This window comes from Phoxinus phoxinus, assembly GCF_949152265.1.
Source record: "Phoxinus phoxinus genome assembly, chromosome: 18".
NCBI classification, from domain to species: domain Eukaryota; kingdom Metazoa; phylum Chordata; class Actinopteri; order Cypriniformes; family Leuciscidae; genus Phoxinus; species Phoxinus phoxinus.
This window is the reverse complement of record NC_136893.1, coordinates 10,036,934-10,059,672: the sequence shown is the minus strand read 5'-3', so window position 1 is coordinate 10,059,672 and position 22,739 is coordinate 10,036,934. Positions and strand designations below refer to the sequence as shown.

General features: G+C 39.4%; 1 protein-coding gene across 3 annotated transcripts in view; it reads right to left on the bottom strand.

The window, feature by feature from the left end:
• The window catches only part of camta1a (calmodulin binding transcription activator 1a), a 364,067-nt gene that overhangs the window by 197,684 nt on the left and 143,644 nt on the right, over positions 1-22,739 (bottom strand). For all 3 annotated transcript variants that reach the window (XM_079588277.1, XM_079588278.1, XM_079588279.1), the window contains exon 3: positions 4,321-4,388. In XM_079588277.1, the coding sequence (XP_079444403.1) occupies positions 4,321-4,388 (68 nt within the window). The remainder of the gene's footprint in view (positions 1-4,320; positions 4,389-22,739) is intronic.

Genomic DNA, 22,739 nt, shown 5'->3' with positions numbered 1-22,739 from the left:
GTATGTGTGTTAAAAAAGTGCAGTGAATCCCAGCACCTTTTTACGCAGTCAGCGCTGCGGGGTTCAGCCGAGCTCACCTAAATCACAAGGCGGCTCCGGTTTTCATTAACACTTAATGCAGAGCTCTCCTTTTAATAGAAATGGAAAAGGAGGTGGCCGCCAGTGTAAATTAAAGTGCGGTGCACTGGAGTTGTGGGAGATTTTCTGGGCTTTGACAGGTATGGCCTGAATTAGCTGTAGTGTTGTTCCAGTGGCCGGTGTGCAAGCGGTCCTATTGATTTTAACCATTGTTGCACTTCCTGTCTGAAAGGGAATGTTCATTAAAGGAACCGAATGCATCAATCATGGTGCTCTGGCCTTGAATTCTTTAAAGCCAACCTTAATAATCACTAAGAACTTCTTTATATTCTATATATAAATCTTTATTCCCATATTTGTACTGTTTTCATTAGGTCTTTTCTTACAGTGTGTTTGTTCTGGTTCTCTCGTGTGACTGATCTAATAATATGAATAGAATATTTATTCTGTGTTATCACAGGCTCTGGCCCGATTCTCACATGTTTGTTCTTTATGGACTGTACATGATCAGGTGCGTGTGTGTGCTTGTGTATACGTGTGAGTCCAGAGCCCCGGGCTACGCCTCCATACATGCATGGCATACTACTTAGCTATTACACTCTCCATGGCCCATTGACCTCTGCCTCCCTTGTCTCTTCAGCCTGGCCTGCCCAGAGGCTGAGTCAGTTCCTGTAGCCTGGCGCCTCAGAGCTTCTGGCTTCCACCGGGAAGGAGGAGGAGCAAATGACATACCGCAAGAAAATCGCTTAACCCGTAACCCTTGAACCTTGACATTCACTCTGCCTTGACTACCGGATTTTTTTTTTTACCTTTCAGTCAAAGCACTGCTGTCATCTCGCTCTCTCTTTCTGCTACTGCTTCTCTTTCAAAAATATCCAAATGAAAATCACCACATGCTGATAAAGAACAATAGTCACCAAACCATCCTATTTCTCCATATGTACACTGTTGAAAAAAAAACTGAACAGATCTCTACGAACCCTAAATTCAGCAAAACTTTTAAAAGACACCATGAAAGTGCTCAGCAAGCAGTTTCTTACTTGTGTTTATAAGGAGTGCTAGTTAGCATGGCACCGTTTACACCCAGATATATTCTACACCTACTCTACATCGGGTTCTAAAAACATCTTTCTCCTTCGACAGCCAATCAAAATAAGCCAAGCAATGAATAGTTTTCTCAAGGCATTACAGACATCCACCTGACATGGGCTGCTACAGTACTCGCTATTGTTGGTGGGCAGAGTTAGTATTGTTAAAGAAAATTTTAAAGAAAACAACAACAACAAAAAACATTTCTGTGAGAGGTAAATTATGTAACTTTTTTGTTCAAAATTAACTAAATTTAAATAATGAATCAATACATCATAAGTCCATCTTTCAAGACGTGTTTTTGTCTTACCCTGATTCACAATGGTTAAGCCTATTTTAAGTGTTTATATTTGAGGTATTTTCTTGAACAGATTTCATGTGTAGTTCTCTAAGAGAGTTCTTTGTAAAGCATTATCTATTGTGAAGGGTCATTTAATTATGGGTTGTTGTAGTGCTGTGCAGGAATTTATTTTGAAGTTAGATGGTGTACCTTAATTTGAAATAAAATGCAACTGGGGGAAAAAATAATACATTTTCATAAATCACTCCGAAACTACCTAGAATTACATAAAAAATGACTCTAAAGTAATAGAACAAAAATGAAAACTAAATAAAAAACTAAAAACAAAAGCTAACAATGATACAGTTATAAACAAATACTAGATTAAATTGAAAAGATAAATAGAAAATAAACAATTAAATAAATAAAAAATACTACATTTTTTAAAACAATAACCCTAATATTAGGAGAGAAATTCCACTGCATACAGCACACACAAGAACTCCTCCCAACTTCCTTTTAGCCAGTGATAATACACATTACTCAGTGCAGAGCTGTAATGAGTAAGTGCAGAGAGGTAGACTTTATTCATGGGCTAATTTTTTTGTGTGTTGGAGATAAAAAGCCGACGGGGTGCTCTTCAGCTCATCTCTAGCAATTACACAAGGAAATGTCTTATAATTGGCTTTTGCTTTATGTCCAGCCATTATCAATGTCCCTTACAGGCAGAGAGAAAAATTGGGTGGAAGTTGGAGTACTCAAAGTCCATTTGCACATGAATTAGGATTGTTAATATGGATGTGCAAAACTACATCTTTCAAAACCGAGTAGCTTGTTGGCTGACTAATTTTTCTTAAGGAGACCATGTATACTGTAATTAGGCTGGCCTTAATCGACCCAACTGTTATAGGGTGTTTATATATGATATGTTCTTGAATTTTTTTTATCTGGACAGTTGACACGCAGTCTTAAAAATGCAGTGGTCGTGGAACAATAAAAACAACAATGCAATGTGATACAATGGTCCATACGTAAAGAGGATACATTTCAAACTTGAGAGAGAGAGAGAGAGAGAGAGAGAGAGAGAGAGAGAGAGAGAGAGAGAGAGAGAGAGAGAGAGAGAGAGAGAGAGAGAGACAGAGAGACAGAGAGAGAGGACACTGTGTTTCATACACTATGAACAAGCGTGAAAGACGACGGGATCCCTCATCAGCTTTGCTTCTTTTTTTTCTGTGCCGATGCCGGCCAGCACTTCATGTGCACAGAATGGAGAAAAGCAGTTTCCAGTGTCTGGCACTGAGGAGAAAGGACTCTGTGCTGTCTAATAGTATAAGATCGGCTCTCTCTAATTGGGAGAGAAGTGGGACTTCCTTCTGGAAGCAGGCGGGAGATGGAGAAAGCACTGTTCTGTGCACCGACAAACTGGCTAGAACAGGAGACTGGAGGGCTTAACCTGAGGCTAGGAAAAACAGACTGAAGAAACACACGGACTTAAACCCTGGCATGTACACACAGATACATAATGTGCCCACACTATAAGCTTCTTAAAATATTACACCATACGAGCCATGATGTTGTGCATTGGAGGATAGATGAAATGTAGTTTTTCCCCCAAATCTCCCCCACCTTCAAGTAACCTTCTTTCTCTTATCTCTTTTTAATGACTGGTTATATCTACTGTATGTGCGGAGTGAGTTTTAATCTCGGGGACAGAAGCAACTATTACATTGTGTCCTAACCAGGTGCAATAATTTCCATAGTGCAGTATTTTTTTCTGTTCTCACTGAAAGTGAACTACTTCAATAACACAATCAACTATATATAATATGTACCATCTATGTGGAAAATAATTTTCAACCAATGACATTTAACTATGGGCAAGGCTACATGGCCCAGCACTACAAAAATAAAAGCGACTGACAAAATGTGGCATATTACACATTTTGCAGTCATGGATGCAGCTGGTTGACTTACATTATCAAGTATTTAAAAAAAAAGAAGAAGAAAGATTTATTTATTTTCTAGAGTAAATGACAAATGACCATGTTTGTTCACATTAAGAGATTCACTCAATTACTATAAGTATGCTTATTTATGAAGTAGTTTGCTGAATTAAAGAGACAGTACAAACACATCTCCCAAATCCTGCTCGCCATGGCAACCTCTGTCCTGCCTAACTCTAAACCATTTGTATCAGCAGCATCATTGACACTGGATAAGTGGCACTCCATTACACCTCAAATCCACCACTGCTGGCCTGGCTTACAGCCAATCAAGAGTATAGACAGTCTATTTAAAAATACACAAATCCTACTCTTGTGGGGCCTGGGAACATAGATTCACCAGAGGTGCATCAGACCCCAGGGTGAGCTATCAGCCATTAACCAAGAAGACAGACTGATTCAGGTACATGCACGCATGCACTCGCTAATAGACATGACATGCTCGCTTTTCCCTCTTCAATGTCAGTCAACACCTACCATCTACTCCTGCGCAGTTAGACACCTTCAGCTCACACATCCATTTATTATAGGACGTTTAATTTGCTGTTAGATATGAACATTACCATCGCATCCCACCGAAGAAATTAGAATAGAGCATCAAGCTAAGAGCTCTGCTAATAGGCTATTTGCAGTTATTAGTCCACATTAATAATCCATTACCTGCAAGGCTAACTCCTAAAAGAAGTAAACCTTTTGAAACTGCCATCAATGTCCACCAATATCAAACACCCAACTTTTAAGATAGCGGGCAATCCTCAAGTGGGTCGTTGGGGGAATCTCCAGCTAATGGCTTCATTTGAGCATCACAGTGATATAACCTGTAATTCTGGGGAAAGGGGTTTCTAATGGTTGGTTGATAAATACCCTTACCTTGTTTTAGGGGATGTTGTCAGCCATTCTTCATGCTTTTCAAATGTAATCAAGTATGCTGCAATTTCCTGTCAAACAGAGAAGGCAGAAAGACAGGTAGACGTTACAGAATATCAACAACTTTTTAACATGTGTACATTAAAAAACTGAAATGAACAGACTGTAAAGTGCATTTACAGAATTAAACTGGCATTAGGACAAAATAAGCTTTAAAAATGTGTCTAAAAACATAGCCATCACAGATATGAGTTCAAAACAAACCAATTTAAGACCGTATTGCACTCCCGCAAGCTCGGGAACAGCGCCTTGAAAATTGCATTCAGCACATTGTGTGCACATATTTCCTCCCTCTTTGTCTGAAGCTCACATTATACTATATGAAGATGTGAATGACATGAATACCTCTTTTACAGTGGTTGTTTTGATTGCTGTAACAAAAAAGAAATCGTTTCTTGGGATGCAAAAGAAGCATGACAGCAGATGATGTGATTTCTGGTACCGATGTTAACCCAGTCATCACTGTCACCCAACAAAAGAGACAAGTGGATGAGTGAAACGTATCCCATCATTCCTTCACAAAGCTAATCATGGAAAATGAAAGCAGACCGAGTACTGACAAGCAACCTCATGATTACCTGTGACAGCCAGCCATTCATTTCACACTGAGGGCATTTGTCATACAAAGACAGCAGGAATACGGAGGGACACAAATGATGTTATCAAACAAGAGTCCAATTATTTCTTGAACTTCGCGTGTTGTTCTGGGAAAATTAAGATGAAGCGGAATAATTTTAAGAAAAGATTTGTAAAGACTTGCCACAACATTGCTGACAGAAACTTTAGGAGCATTTCTGCTGAAGCGCTGAGCAATAGTTTATTGAAACTTTACTACGGTATCTTTTATTTAAGTATGAGTTTCAGGCTCATTTAATTTAATTCTACATGCAGATTAAATAGACTTATCAACATAACCGCATAAAAGTTATCTACTTTCATTTCATTACAAGTCATTTAATTTGTCATTTTTTTTCTATTTTCAAATTCAAACGGTTTTTAATCTCATTGAAATCACTTAAATAGTGGTTCACAAAATATCTCACTCTTAAAAAAAACTGTCAATCAATAAGCTTACTTTCTAGAACACTACACCAAGCAATCTACATAATGTAAATCCATCACACTACAATCAATTTCAATATTCTTCTTGCATCTGAGGTTGACAAGGTTTTATTTACTAACCTAATTAAACACTGTAAGTCTATCAATAATAGCCCAAATTCTACTCAACAATGGTATTCAGATGTCCTTAGGAAGTGTAATATATATTTATAGTCAGTATCTCTATGGTGTAATCCTGTCACAGTTGGCAGTATGGCCATCCCTCGAGGAACCAGGGTGCCAAGACTGCATTGCCCACACAGAGAACGCTAGAGCTGGCGATAGCCTGCAGGTGCTGTCTGAGAGATAGCGCTGTTCTGATTAACGTTCTACCCTCCTGTCATCAGGGCCAGAGGGAAAGAGAGAAGGACGAGAGGAAGAGGCTGTGGAATATGACCATGGAGAAGAGTAAGACAACCACTCCATTAAAAAAAATACACTCTTGCCTGGCTTAACAAACTGAAAATGCAACAGATGAGCTACAAAATTTTTAGTTCGTATATTCTGTAAAAAGTTTTGCAGTAACTACACTTCAACTTAACTCGTTTTGCGAAATGGAAGGAAAGAAAACGTAATCTTATTAAACACTCAATTAAAACAGTAATACTCAATAAAATAAGTCCGTCTTTGGTGCATGGTGCTAATTTACTGCGGTGCTCATGAGTAATGTTTGTTTTACAAGCCATAGAGATAGCTGGGGGCGAAACTCCTTCATTGACCTTGAGGCCCATTTGAGATTCTTTTTTATCGTTTTCCCATTAAAAGTCAACATGCCGACCTCAGAGCTGGGGGGATGAGCCGAGAGCCCCGGTCCAGTAAATAAAAGGCAAACGTCGGCATCCCCCCAACCACTCCCCGAACAGATGTCGAGGATTATTCCAACCCCCCGATCAGCCATAAAGGTGCAATAACCTTACGGCAAAAAAACAAACAAAAACAAGCAAAGAGCCATTAAACAGCTGCGAGAGACAAAGTTTGTGTGGTTTTATAAGCGGCTAGTTCTCGTTTGAGTTGATTTGGTGCAGTTGTCAAGATAGTGCATCAAAGTCTGGCCAGCAGCTGTCAATCAGCTACTGACCTCATGGCCAGCCCTACAAGTGCTCTTTAAATATTGGGTCAATGACATGTAAGAGTGTCCACGATAAAGAGGAGAATAGATCTTTGATTTCAATATGGTTTAAAAAAAAATTATACCACTTTTCAAATGTTGCTTATATTTTGAATACATGTAATGTGCTGATTGAAGTTTCTTTATTTTAATTTAGTAATCAAACTCTATACAGGTGGCATTGTATGAGTAAAAAAAAAACTTGCATTATTGAACCACTTACCACACCAGCAAATAACATTTATAAACCAAGAGCAATGTGCCACAGAGCTTGGCTGAACATGCGCCCGACATCTCTGTACCGTATTCTAGCATTACTACAAAGGAGAAGAGGACCTTGACATTGGAGAGTCTGTAAAATCCATGTATCAGGAGCTTACATCAGAAAAGCTGATTACGGAGAACCGTGTCTACCCGCACCTGTTTAAAATGCTCTTAATATGCTAAATGGTGTCACCTCTACAAGGAGAACTAGCTCACATGAAACACAGCCACCTTTTTTCCCCATGTCCTCTCCTGTTTCTGTCTCCATCTGAGGGCAACGTGTAAACGAGAACCTCTGAGACACATCTCTGATTCAATTTTGAAAACGCCTTCCTGATAGGATAGCGGACAACAACGGCCTCAATTTTCACTCAAACTGTCACCGCCGACAGCTAAAGCAAGAGGGTCTTCTGTGAACATAAGAAGACGTCTGGCAATTTAAAATAAAATATGACACGCATATTTCCCTTCCTTTGTTTCTGGTGTGGAAAATTGACACAATAACAACATAATGCAAGCAAACACAATTTTGCCCAATCCTTCCCTCCTTTTTAAATCACGAGGAGACAGAGAAGCAGCTCTGATAAATGCAATTCCCATCACATTTCTCTTGCGCACAAGACGCTGTTTGTATTGGCAGACATTTGATGAGGTGTTTGTTCCAGCGGTGAGTATCTGTGTCCCTGGCTGACCCACGGCGTGCACGTTAGTCGTCTCTACCTTTTGACGCTTAGATTGATGTGGGTAAAGAGAAGCGTCGAAAGCATGAAAATTCACAGTCTGAATTGGCAGGGCTGATCACTTAAAACAACGATAGACATTCCATTAAAAGCAGAGATAGGCATCTCTCTGGCATTATTCCAGAACACATCAGACACTTGTCTTTAAATACCATCCATAACGCATCTCCATGTTCCCATGAGCCATTGAGCATTTGAGACTAAAAAGCTCATAGACACTCAGGGGAACGAACTCCTCCATTTGAATACTAATATTCCATTAAGTCTAACATGGCACTTTGAGGCTGTTTAAATTAAAGGTCTCTATGTCTCTGAGTTTGAAACAAAAAAGTGACTTGATCAAATGGATTCATCATTCACAGCGTGAGTTTTCATGGGTTGTGCATATGTCAACCTCATTCTTTCAACCCACACTTTTTTCCACAAGCATTTCCAGACTTCATTGTACTTCTCTGAAAAGACTCCTATTCTAAAACACACTTTCAAGCTTTCTGCCGTGTTCTACTCTGAAAACAAAACACAAATAAGTCCCAGATATAGTGGAGTAAGTAAATGGGTTACAGAGGGCCTTTAAAGTATAAGATAAATGTTCTTGAGAAACAGATGCGAGCACACAGGATATTTGCTTACTTTATATAGAACTGTATGAAATGATGATGCATTCATTAGATTGAATAGTGAATAAAGTGAAGAATAAAGTACAGTGGGGTCGAAACTTCAGAGACCAAATAGAAAATCTGCGATTTAAAATGAAATGAAATGCTGCATAAAATGATAATTATGTTAAACACAAACTTGTGGAGTTCATGCAGCTGAAGTGCTGCTGTTGTAAAAGCATCAAAAGAAGAGGGACAATCAAAATACTAAGAAAATCTGAAATTCAATTAAACATTTCAAAATTTGCTGTAAACATTGAATTAAATCAGGAAACAAATTGGGCAGATTACTTGCAAACTGTAGTTTATTGTTGTTTATTGTTAAAAGGATCCCCATTAGCTGTCACCAAAGTAAACAAGCTAGTCTTCCTGGGGTCCACAAAAAGAAATCACACAACAATGTCAAAACGAAAACAGCACAAAATTATAAACATCATTACCACATCATAAATTAATTCAAACAATTCAATACAACCATTATTACACTCATAAAGTAAATATGTCCTTTCCTTACAATTTTTTTCCTTACAATTTTAAAAGATGCATTCTTAGATGGTACCTAAAAGAGTCTTTGCCATTAATTTTTCGTATATTCAATGGGCAATTATTCCAATGAGTGATGGCACGATAAATAACAGTTTTCTTTAAAGCATTTGATGTTGGGCATGGTAACATCATCAGGCCATCATTTGCAGACCTAGTCAAATGTGAATGTACCTGATCACACCTAACAATTTGGTTATATAAAATAAATGGTTGAGAAGAAAAGACAATGTTTCTAAAAAACTTAGTGGTATTAAAAACCAGCCTTTTCTCCACCATTAACCATGAGAGCTGACAGTGCATACTAATAATATTTGTACTAATGGGACAATGTAAAACCAACCTGGCAGCTCTGTTTTGGACTGTTTGTAATTTCTTTAGTTGACCTTTAGATATAGATGACCATACGGGGGCACAATAATCCAAATGGCATAAAATTAAAGATTTGGCCACCTGCTCAACAATGTGTGTAGGGACATAAGAAAGTCTTATAATGTTTACAAATTACATGGGGAAAATTGTAGTTAGTAACGTAATCTCGCCTACTTATTTTAGGTAATGTATTCGGACCACTTTTTGATTACTTTTAGATTAGTCACTTAGATTTAAATGGAGTTATTATATATATATATATATATATATATATATATATATATATATATATATATATATATATATATATATATATATATATATATATAAATAATAAAAAAGAGAGTTTGTAATATTCTTTGTAATCATCTTCACGCATTACGATATGCCAGGGTTTCCCAAACTGGAGGTAATTAACAAACTGCAGGGGGATTATGAGTTGATAACTATTTGAAAATAAAAACAATCTAAATGAAACAATTAAACACAAAAAAATAATAATGTTTTTTTTTTATCTATGTCAATGTCACAATTATCCGACATCAGAGAACTGTGAACATGCAAAGGTGTTGTAAAATGACTGAAAAATTAACTTCTCCAAGTAAATATTTTAGGCCAAAAGGGGTTTGTCTGACAAAAAAAGTTTGGGAATTCCTACATTACATGAACAAACAATAATAAACATGAAAACAGCAATGGCATTACACATTTCAAGTTTTCCAGTTTTTAAATATATTTTTAAACAATAATTAGTGAAGTGTTTCACAGCTATATGCTGTATCAACAGTGTTTAGTAACTTGCTACTCCTCTCATACATGGTGTAAATAAGGTTGTACTCAAATTTAGAAGCATCATAAATTTATTTAAATGAAAATTGCATGGCCATCCTATATTGTGAATATAGTCCAAGCTAAACGGTATAACACACAATGCTTTATTTTATTTTTAGAAAGGAACATATAAAAGAGTAAAAAGAAAAATTAGTGTGAATCAATAACATATAAATGTACTTCCATTGTGTGAATAATATGTAATCATGTAATCCATAAAGTAACTTTTAAAAGGTAATATAATCTAATTATACGTTCAATTTTTTTGGAATCTGATTATGTAATCCAGATTACATGTAATCAGTTACTACCACTATATATTATATATAATGTATCCTCAAACTTTTTGTACTTGGTGTCACACAGTACATGATTCTGACCTTGTTCTACACTTGACAGCAGGAAGTCTGTGCAGGAGGGGAAGATGGATATGAGGGAATGGGGGGCAGGATGAGCCTCTCGACTGATTCTATTCCCCATGATACCTTGTTGTCACTGGAAAGTAAGGTCATCTGATATTTCCTGCAGGGCAACCCATGAAACTGACCTGGCCAGGGCAGGGTGCAAATGGATTTGAGGGAAACCGGGGGAGAGGATTGAACTACCCAGGCATCCCTTAGGGCGAATTGAAATGCAATTAGACATAGGAGAGAGTGATACACAGGGAGGGACAGTTGAGGAGGGAACGGGGAGATGAGAGGATAAATGAGCGAGAGTGGGAGAGGTGTGAGGGTATAACAGACGAACAAGAGTCAGCGGGGATGAGAAAAGGTCAAGGACTCGAGAAAAAGCTGTGGAGCTCGTCTTCTCTCACACAGCTCATTAAAAACAAGCACATCATTGTAAGGTAGTTTACACACTTCAGGAGAGTGTGCATTAAACCAATAAAATGGATAGGTTTGTTCCTGACCTGTTGTCAGACACAATGAAAAATCCACTGTCCAACCTCTACTAGTTCACAAAAGACTCCAAACAAACAACAAACACATCAACAGTTGATAGTTTTGTTGGATCAGCATGTTTTTTTTTAATACGCTTCTATGAGTTGTATGTGCTGTTACACTTTTTTGGATGGATGGATGGATGGATAGATGGATAGATAGATCACAAGCAACCATTAATCCTACAGATAGTCAGATGCCTTTGAAAATAAAAGACAATGAGAAAGTAAGTTTGAAAATATTTAAGAGGAATGGGAGTTCAACCAGAAAGAGCAAAGGGCTGGAGAAGGCCACAGAGGGGAAAGAGGAGCGAGTAAGAAGAGAGCGCAAACAACAAAAGCACTCTGACTCATGACAGCTGCACTTGGCATCTGCTGGCGTGGTGTGGTGCTGTTCTACGAGTCCCTGAGCAGGGTTAAAAAGCTTTGCTTTCCAGTCAACCACCTATTAATCCCTGCATGCAGCCTCCTTGGGCAGCCCAAATGAGGAGCAGGAATGGCGCTCGCAGCCGACTCTGCGTTATAGCTCCTCTGTGTATGCCCCACCACGACCATTCAATACTCATGATGCTCGGTGCCTCACCCTCTTCCAAAGCTTTTGGCCACCAACCTGCAGACTCAACAGAAAGCAGTGGGACATGGAGTACCCTGTAAACAGGTCTGTAGGATGCGCAGAGCCCTGTCAGCACGCTCTGAATACATCTGGTCGTAACTTGGCAGGATGGAATCCATTTACTGCACAGAGGCAACCCTCTCTGCTCATTTGAAAGTCTCTTCAAGGCCCTTTGCCCTTTCCCATAATATGCTTTTAAAGGGTGTGGGCAGATCATATCTCTTTCCCAGCACTGGTCAGACAGACAGCCAGTCTTAACCACCCAACAGCCTACATTATACATACAGTTGGGCCAAGATCAATTCTGAATTGATCCAGAATAGCTTAGATGTTTTCCAGCTGGTGGTCAATGTTTGGCTTGGCATGCTGATTCGCCTGCGGTGCACCTCCCAGGTCCCAGACACTTCGAGGCCTCTCGAAACAAATTATCCCCATCTCACAGCACTGAATCCTTCCTATCAGGGGCTGAGTGAGTGGCTGAGCTCCAGCCGTTCTGTCTCGGCCTTCTGTTTCCACAGTGCAGCCTGAGTGGAGGAGGAGGATGTATTGTGGGAGGGAAGTGTTCGCACTTAGCAAGATTGTTTTGTTGCTAGTGCCAGGTCCCACTGCATTGGATGGAAATGAAACTGCTCTTTGAGGGGATGTCATCATTTAGAGAAAAAAAGCAGCATCACCTTCCCCTGTAACATCTCCGCTCTGAATGTGACAGCTCAGCCTTGGCTATCCGTGCCAAGGTCTGTGTATAAAAAGTATGTGATGGGACATGCTTTCGTCTACAATAACAATAAAATGTCTTTAAATGATGTTGCTCAGCAAATATCAATATATGTGATTAAGATTAATTTGATTACATGCTATTGTGATTTGGTTTGATTACATGCTGATTTAATCAGCATAGCATGTATTTCTAATCAACTGACATTCCTAATAAGCATATTTTTGAACAAGCTGCATTTAAACAAACCACAACTGTCAAAAGTAAATAATCCACAACTCTCAAATGTAAATAAAGAAAAAAGCATGGTTGTGCACCATTCAGGACTGATTGGAGACCTGTTCTGTCTCCAATAGGGAACCTGTTCGGTCCCCAACATAATCTAGAGGGTTTCTGATCTGTCCAATTAAATTCCTGAATTTGAACCGAGGTAGCAAAAAAGACGTAGAATTGAAATTTGAACTGAAACGTAAGGAACAAGAAATAATATTAATTAAAATTCAAATAAACTCGTATAACAAATTTAAAGGTACAATATGTAAGATTTTTGTAATAAAATATAAAAAATCACTTGCACTTGCATGGTGATATATGTCATGCAGTTGTGTACTTACATTATCCCCAAGGATTTGTAAATCCAGAGAAGTTTCAGTTTCAAATAATGGCTAGTCCCTTCGTCGCATATCAATCACGATATACGATCGATATACCCTCGAATTTCGCTTGTAGAAACCATAGATATAATACATAGATGCCTAATTATCGGCCGTTTCAATGGGCCGATATACATATTATGTAAGCCGCTAATGCGTTATCTATGTATACATATCTATGATACAATATCTTGCGTGCCACTGTTGTGTTGTTCAGTCATTATGGATCAGGATTATTGAATGGCGAGTACAAAAAATCCCCCAAAACATACATGTAGATCAACTGAGGCAAGCAGGCTTTGGGACAAATGGAGAAATAAAGCAAGGATCAATATCGGCGTGGCGTTTTCGAGATGGAGAGAGCTTCGCGACAAACTTGGACTTGATCTGTCGACAGAGACTCCGCTCTCGCATGTGTTTTAATAGACAGGTAAGCTAATATCTTATTTATTACACACATACAGTTATATTGAACTTTGTTTGTCCTGTTTAGTCACATATTATTAACAGGCTAATATAGCATTACATTTCACGTTCCTTGCAGATAATTCATTACGATGACATAAAATAGTGTGATCAAACGTACAGGTGATACAAAAACTAAACTTATTAGCTGATATATAATTTATATGATTCATGAATTCCATCTCTAGATGGTGAAAATGACATCTGCCATCGTTCCATTCTCCTTCATAGCGTCATCAAGCTACGTCTTTGTTATTGTTTTGAAAATATGACCTCTGGCGGCAAAAAAAAAAAAAAGACAGATTGTACCTTTAACTAGAAAAACAAAGTAAGAATGATAAAAAGAACAATATAAATACAAAATGATCGATCAATTGATATACAGACAGACAGATTCTTCAATTCTGAATGTTGCGTAACCCTGTAAAGAACTATAACTAGAGTTGAATGTTTTGGTATCACAGACTTCAGGGTCTGCATGATAAATCCCTCCAATTCAAATTTTATGTGGTAGGAATGAAGGAAGAGGGAAAGTTAAGTATGCCCTCTGCCACTTGCCTTGGGCACCAAAGCTCAGACACATCCTTTTCCTTATCCTGCTTTTTCATGGATGTGGGGGAGGATTGAGCAGTTCTACGGCTGAGACACAATAGGATACTCTATTCCCCCATGTGGCGATGAAGAGGCTCATTTGTAAATGTCGGCCATTCGCTCCCACTCTCACTAGCTCCATGGGGAGCAGCCAGGTTCACTTCCCAGAGTCCTACGGCACTCTCCTCCAATCTGCCCTCTCGTGTCTATGCTTGGAGCCTTCATCATCATCCATACAGCGGGACACCTCCCCTTTCCAGCTTCCCATAAGCCACCATACACCCAGTAAAGGGAGCAAAGCAATGCTTTCATTAACACATGCAGGATAGCCCTTCTGCCATGGCTGAACAGTGGACAATTGTATATAAAGAGAGAGAGAGAGAGAGAGAGAGAGAGAGAGAGAGAGAGAGAGAGAGAGAGAGAGAGAGAGAGAGAGAGAGAGAGAGAGAAATTTATCAAATTAATAATTCAGAATAGAATAATAACATAAAAGCCAACGAATAAAACTAGGCTAATGAAGATAGTAATGATAATATTAACATATAGGGCCCTATCTTGCACCCAGCGCAATTGACTTGTACACTGACGCATGCATCATTCCTATTTTGCACCCGACGCATGAATTTGCGCTCATGGGGCCAGTTTCAGGGAAAAGAGGAGGCGTGTTCCGGCGCAAACGTTCCCTGGTGATATTTTGCAGTTTCAGAAAACAATTCCTAAAACCTAGTCTAAAGTCAGTAGTGCGTTAGTAATATGCTATTTTAAGGGCGCATGCTTGGCCATTATGTACCGTGTGAACAACGCGCATACACTTTGATTCTCTAATCTAAGCAGTTTTCATTTTTGCAAATCATACATTATTACAAGGAAAAATATTAACACATGAGGGAAATCATTGTTGTGTCCATGAAGATGTGAAAAAAATAGGCATAAATCTAGCTAACACATTTACCCAAATTATGTTTAACCGAAGCTTATTTGGGTGGGTTTCTCCCATCATCCCCATACAATGTCACTTCTCTGTCTTTTATGGCCCTGACGAGAACGTCGGACTCCTCGGCTGTGAACCGCTCCTGGCGTTCGCTGGCAAATCTGCCGTTATAATAGCAATCCGCCATAGAACAAGCGCGTCTGCTCTTAAAGGGAATGTGAGACGACGCTCTGATTGGTTTATTTCACGTTACGCCCAAACCACACCTATGAATAATGTAGCTACTTCAGACCAACCCATTTTAGATTTGCGTCAGGCGCAAGAGTTATTTATCCCGCCGGTATAATAGCAACAACGCCCGGGATCCGCCCACAAAATTACTTGCGTTTCGCACTTGATACTTGCGTTTCAGATTGTTAAAATAGGGCCCATAATGTGGCTATACACACATATACACTAAATAAAACATACGATTTCTGTCATTTTAAAATAATAAAAAAATTAAAAGAACTAATGCCATCCTAATGTTATGACACTTATCTAATGATATTTCAGTACTTCCGATGTCCTTTTCAGACATTCACAACTTAAACTGCCAATCAAACCTTGAGTGATTTAATGCTGGTGGCAGCGCCATTCCAAGTGTGAGACAGACTCATTTTGGGGGATCATGGGTGTAGTGGGAATTAGAGTAAGAAGTGAGTCTAATGCAGTGTCACTGAGTCTCATTGACGAGAGTCCCTATGGCGCACCTGATGTGTGAGAAAATAGGGCGAGAGACAAAGACACCACGAAGCCCTGGCATACCTGATCATTCACACGACTCTTACAGAGCTCCACTGACAGAATCCAGACTCGAATTTCCATTAGACTTGAGACATAATCTAGAGGGTTTCTCATGACTTGACCAAGTAAAGGAGTATTTGAGACTCAAATCAGTTGCAAAAAAAACTAAACAAATATTCCAACAGCAGCTTAGTGATTTATCAAAAAGACAGGCATGCAATTAGCCTAGTCATACACAACCAGCTAAATAATGCTAGCTGTCATCTTCCAAATATGTAGTGCTGTTCACAGTGCTGTAGCAAGTTACCTATCTTAGTTCATTATTTCACAAATCTCCAGGCATAGCCTTGAATCCATGGATATTCAGAAATACATATTTGTATGGTAGTTGGTAATTGCTTCCCTCTAAATCACTGTACTTTCACTCTGTGTTCAGCAAAGCAAATACGAACTGTATAATATAAGGCTGCACATTTTAGGTGTATAGTTTGCAAAATGTGCACTTTAATTGTGGTTGCTTTGAGCAAACTCGTAACCCTATGTATTAAACCTATTTCAAATCTTGTGACTTACTGAGGAGACGACATGCTATTACCTTTCTTATAATAAAATGGGTGAAAATTCCATTGATTTACATGTAAAATAATGACTTGGACTCATGTCTGATCTCAGCAACTACTCTCTTCCTCTGGAAAAAGGAGTAGGTCTATTAGGCTGTGCTTCTACTTTCGTGCACTTTGCCAGCCTGTTTATTTCAGAGCCCAGAATCAATTAATGCTGGAATTATCCAGTGAATTCCACTATTCAGCACAGCAAATGACTGGGGCACCCTTGCGTGAAACCAATTTCTAACTTTCAATTCGAGGCGTGCCCACAACCACCTACTGGGCTCTGTGCAAAAACGAGCTTCACTTCAACTGTCCTGCCAGAGCTGGTCACCCGTGCAGCCCAGCACGTGGTTTGTGCACTGCTCCACTCGATATAGAAATAACACAAGAATGAGAAACAATGCAGACAGAAGGAAAACTAAAGTTTCTAGAGTTCACACGGCAATCAAACCATTAGCATTGGGAAAAGAAATGTCTTCTCAATAAAAAGTAAATCTAAAACTACACTGACAGGAAAAACATGTTAGGAAATTCATAGGTACAGGGAGAAGAGTTATTTCCGCTCAGCAAAAGTTGCGCTCTACAGAACAGAAAAATACTCTGCAGAATTTTCAAAACTGGCTAGTCGTGGATTGACTGAATCAGATTTTATGGGCATTCTGTGTAATTAGGCTAGTTTTGAGCTCACTAGACTTCATACAACAACACTAGAGAGGCTTCATACAACATGTTATCATGTGTTCAAAAACCTTGCAGAAACACAATTAAATGTAACTTAGGTTATTAAAAGTTTAACTAAATTTAAAGGAAGACTATGTAACTTTTGGCGCTCTAGCAGTTAATAAACAAACCTGCATGCATCTTACAGCCTCGATCCAGAACCCGCCCAGACCCAGAACCGAAGTTACCTCCTTTGACCGCAGAGAATGCGTGAGTGCCCCCCGCATACATTGAGGGACCACGTACCATGACAAGTGAGCCAGAGGACAGCGCTCACCATCGCCCCGGAATTTGAGCCCCAGAACGAGTCTGACGAGGGGTGTGAGTCCGCAACATCTACGGTCGAGAGAATGGGAACCGAGGACTGGACACCAGTGAGGAGGAATCGACTCCCACCCAAGCCCACCCTGTATCATCTTCTTCATCGCTGTTTAAAGATTTCTTTATGAAAGATATGAACGCTGATTTATTCTTCACTTTGATTTGTGTGGACTGTACTCTACTCACCATCATCCTGTCCAGTCTGATGTCACCTCCTCCAGTCCCGCTGCTGCTAGAGGCTTGGAGCCCTGCACCATTTCTGGAGATGCAATGCCGGGACGTTGTGCAACCATCTGCAGCTCCTGAGCCAGAGGATCCTGCGGCTCCGCCTCTTGTCTCAGTTTCCCTCGTTCCTTCTCGGCCAGTAGACCTGTCGGCTCCGTCCTGGCTCCTCCCACCTTCGGCTCCTCCCTCGTCCCACTGGCTCCCCCTTGGTCAGTCGTCGCTCCACTTAAGCCACGGACATACGTGTCAACCACTATGCTCCATCCCTTCTCCCCTATGGCTGCAGCAGACTCCTTCCTCCTTTAAGCATCGCCTCTGTCCTCAGTATATTATCCCCAGTCCTCAGGCACTCCAGCTCCACCTGCGACGCTTGTCGCTCAGCACCATCGGCCCTCCATCTGCGCCATCGGATCCTGGGCCCTAGTCTCCGTTGTTCGTCCTTCAGATGTCGACAGCCACACCTACCACATGTTGGCTCCTCCTGCCTTTGTCTCCACCATGTCACCATCCCTTGGTCTCGTCCCACCATCACCATCCCTTCGGCACATCCTGCCACCATCCCTTCTCTTCTGCCTCCCCACATCCTTGTTCTGACTCCCACCACTTATCTGTCTCCATAGTTACCGTCATTATTAGCTCATTGGTTTCAGCTGTGTTCTATTAATTATCCTCGTTTGTGTTTGCTATATAAGTTGATCCCTCACATTCATTCTCTGTACGTTCCATGTTACATTTAGTGCGTGTTGCCTTGCCTGCCAAAGTATTATTTGTATTACTCTCATTAAACTTTGTATTGAAACTTTATTCTTTTTCTGCCTTCCTGCAACCACCCGTGACAACTCCACAGTGGTTGGTGTCCTGCAAGGTCTAAAAAGGTCGGAATATAAACACTCATTATAAGCGAGCTGTAATGATTCAAGATAAGACAAAAAGACGGTTTGGAAGATGGATTCATGATGATCTCGCTCATTATATAATTTTTTTTTACATAAAAAAAAAAAAAAAAAAAAAAAGTTACATAGTGTATCTCTAAAAATGTCTAAAATGCACACATATCTAAATGAGTATGGCTGCAGTGACAGTGCTTTAAATTAATTTAAAGACACAATTTATAAAAATATAAAAAATAACAAAGTAATCTAATTGCTTTTTTCTAATTAAAAAGTCCAATACTACTACTACTAATTTTTCCTTTAGGAAATAGCTAAGAAAAGGCATACACTGTAAAAAGAGAAGAAGAAGAAAACACCTTACAAATCACAGAGGAGCCGGCAGGCAAAATACACTCTCCGTTCAAATTAGCTGGTCCACCTAAAGTGAGCTTTAATAGAGCACTGAACTAAGTCCTACTCATCACTCAGAGGGACTCGTCTCTCTCTTTTTTTTCTTTTTCTCCTAGTGTTGATCCTGCCATTGTACTGCCGGGTTTGATTTGTCTTTGAGAGGGAAGGCTTTAATTGAAGTGTGTTTGTGCTATCTAGTGCATCAGTCAGACTGCCTTTGTTTGACTATCAGAGTGCTAGACAAGCAGCCTACTGCCTCTGCCCTCTGTCCCCGCTTTGTGCTGAGATCATGATAAAGAGACAGTGCGTCTGTGAAGGTCACACTAAGATAGAGTCAAATCCAGCAAAATCTCTCCTTAACAGCATTTACCTTTCGAATAACATCAAGGCAGGGGCGACGGCCTGCCCAGGGCCATTAACGTCACCTCAGTTCAGTTCAGAAGTGTACTGATAGATCTTCAACAATATTAATTGAAATAGAAAAAAAAAGTTCATCGAAATGGTTTAAAATGACAAATTACTGTTACATACAGTACAAGTTCCTGCACTTGTTGACCATGAATTTAATTTTCCAGACGTTTGTGATGATTGGATGAAGAAAATAAAAATAATTGTGTAGTCATTTCTAACCAAAATACATTTGACTTTTTTTTTTATTGTAGAGCTAAACATAAATAAATTAAAAGTCACTATTCACTAAACAAAAATGTTTTCAAGGGTAGAAAAACTTCTCTAAAAGGCAGTTTTTAGGCAGTGCTCTAAAAAATAATATTTTTACCTTAGTACACCTTTTACCTTATATACTCAGAGTGCATAGTAGTACCTTAGGGGTGAATATGCACCCTTCTGGGCAAAATATGGCATAAATGTATACTTTTGAGGGTCCTGCCCCAGTGGCTACTGCTATATGTTTTATTTATACATTTCCACGACTTTAATATTTAATTAAGTTCCATGAGTTTCTCAGACCTGAAACATTACTATGTTAAAGGTGTTGTCTGTAAGAATGACAGCTAGTGCTCGAAATAGGTACTACAGTCCAAATTCAAATTATCGGAGACCTTTGCTACCCCCACCCACTCCTCCTCAGACTCAGTGCCCACACGGGTTGCCAGTTTGGTGACACGCGACAGAACGAGTGCAATTGACAATGAAAGCCCAGGGGACTTACTGTACGTTGAGGAGTTGATTTATTCGTCATTTAATATGCTCTCGTTCATAGAGATTTTTAGATGGATACCGAAGAATCATCCGTAGGTTTCTGAAGAATATTTTTGAAGCCTAAAGTGGGCAGAGTCGGCCGTCGCCATCTTGGCAGCACGTCACCGTGCGTCACTCCCGGATAACAGAAAATGGGTAAAGAGACGTGATCGAGATAGCTCAGGCTAAGCAGCTAATGCTATATGCTACTGGCAGTACCGTTGCAAGGGCTGTGCCAAGTGTACAACCGCACAGGGCCTCGCGCTAAAGTGACCGCTGACTTGATGATGTAAAGCCAATAGTTAAAGTTAATATTTTGCCCTTCAAAATACTATATAATTTAAAAGACACAGCTAAAAGTGAGACTGTGTGGCGTGATGCTGTATTATTCTTCTGATAGTTAAAAATGTATTATGCACCAACTTATAATATTGCTCTGAGCATGTGTTTGTGACAGTGATTCATGCGCATACATGCCAGTCAGCACGGCATTGCACGTCAAGTTCGTAGAGAGCTTTATTCATATTCAGTCCAGTTTAAATTCTGATTTTGGCCGCCTCTCAAATGGGTCAAACCATATAGATATTACCTCAGAAGTTAATGTAAATGTGCTAGAAATCCACGCTCATTCAAGGATGTTCATTTATTGCATGGACGGAGAAAGCACTGACACCTGCAGGATTTCATCTGATGGTTGGCTAAATAAGCATATCTATCTGTTCCGTGAGAGCAACGGTACCGAAGAACGAGTGTAGTCTCTATACATACGTTTTTAAATCTGAAAACTCCAAAAAACAACGGAATTGTCAGACATCCATGACATAAGTGCATGTTCTCAGAGGAAAACAATTGAAAAACAGCGCTGGTTGTTCTCTCGATACTCGACAACGACGGAGTCCAACGGCATGGGCGAACATATAATGCATGTATTAAATTGTATGAAATAATCCCCAAAAAGCACAAACATGGCAGAGATGCCAAATTCAGCGGCTGGGATTAGCGGAGGTGACGTGACGATAAACAGCAGACAATCAGCTATAGTGACAGCAGCGTCAATCCACCTGTCACTCAAGTGGCCATGCCCTTAATTATGCAGAACTTTAAGGCTTAATATAATTTAAAAGGATGAGTTCTAAAAAAAAATCACACCCCTCAGTTGTCATGAAGGGCAAAATTAGCTATAAAGACCAAAACTAATTTTTGTTCCAGGCTGTAAACATGTTTTTTTCTGCTATAAAGTTGGGTGTTTTAACATGAGGGATATATGGAATTCTCTAGCGGTCAGTTGCCCCTTGGCGAGATCACAAAAACTGACTGACAACACGGAATGTGTAAAATAATAAATTAAATAACTGGCTGCAGAAGTGTTTTTCAGAGAAACGAGTACTTAGCATGAACTTAGCATGTTTCCTAAATATCTGCAAACATATTATGGTATTTTTATGCTGTAGTAGAGTAAAAAAGTTACATACAGCACCTTTAAATTTCCTCACATTTCCAGGTTTTCCCTGACCATGCATGTACTAAATGGTTTACTAATTTCAGCATATCAGATTGGTGTAGAGCTTGTATCAATCCAGACACGACTGAATCAATCATACATGAGTTGATGACCTCTTCCTCTGTGAGTTTACATTATTTTTTAGAAGTCATCTCCCCTATTTGTTTATTGACCCACAGCAGCTACACAAACAGACATGCTACTAAGCTATGAATTGTCACCTGCTTCAATTTTCTCCCTACCCAAAACTTAAATGGGGCTTAGCATGGAGAACAAAGAAGCCATGTTTAGGTGTTAATAAGAAACCATGTCAGGCTCGAACAAAGCCACCTCTGCAGGAGCAGATATGTGAGGTAGAAACTACCGCACATGTTCCTAGGCTGGAGAAGAGGGGACAAAAAGAGGAATATGCTTCTAATACATCATCTGATCTCATTTACAGATCATTTACCTGCAGTGAGTTTCAGCCATGTATTTCATCATAACCAAAGGACATGGTGGCTACACCTGCTTGGCTCCAGCAATGTGCACAGGCAATGTTGCAAAGCCTTATCATATTCTATTTCTTTCATTTTTCTTTTTGCATTCCTTTTGCCAGGCTAAAAAGGACGACAAATAGTCTAAATAAACCAGATTCGCATTTCCTTAAGGAAATACCTGTACATGCAAAGTAGCACAAGAACAGAGTTGAAGTTTTAAATAATCTTTTAGTTTTTAATAAATGGTTATAATAAAATATATGCAATCAGGATGAATCACAATTCAGTATGCAAATGGTGTGACTGTTTGTTTTTAAATAATCTCCATGTAAATTTATGTGAGATTTTCAAATGTTACTCTTAAAGGGATAGTTCACCCAAAACTGAAACTTCTGTCACCTCAACTGGTATAAAACATGTATTCTGAAGAACATAAAAGAATATATAAATAACACTGGACCCTATTGATTTTCGTATGGACACTGAGCAATTTTTCAAAATATCTTCAGGTGTAATAGTTAGGGTTAGGGGTTGAGAACAAACCCCTAACCAGAATGTTTGAGGAGTATCAATACAGAGCAGCCTCGCAAGCACTGTAATAAATAAATCATTGAGTACAAAGATGAATTTAGGAGTGAGCAGCTGCCAAGGCATAATATAATTCATGGCCATGCATCAATGTTACTGGCAACTGCACTGGCACTATAAGGCAAAAC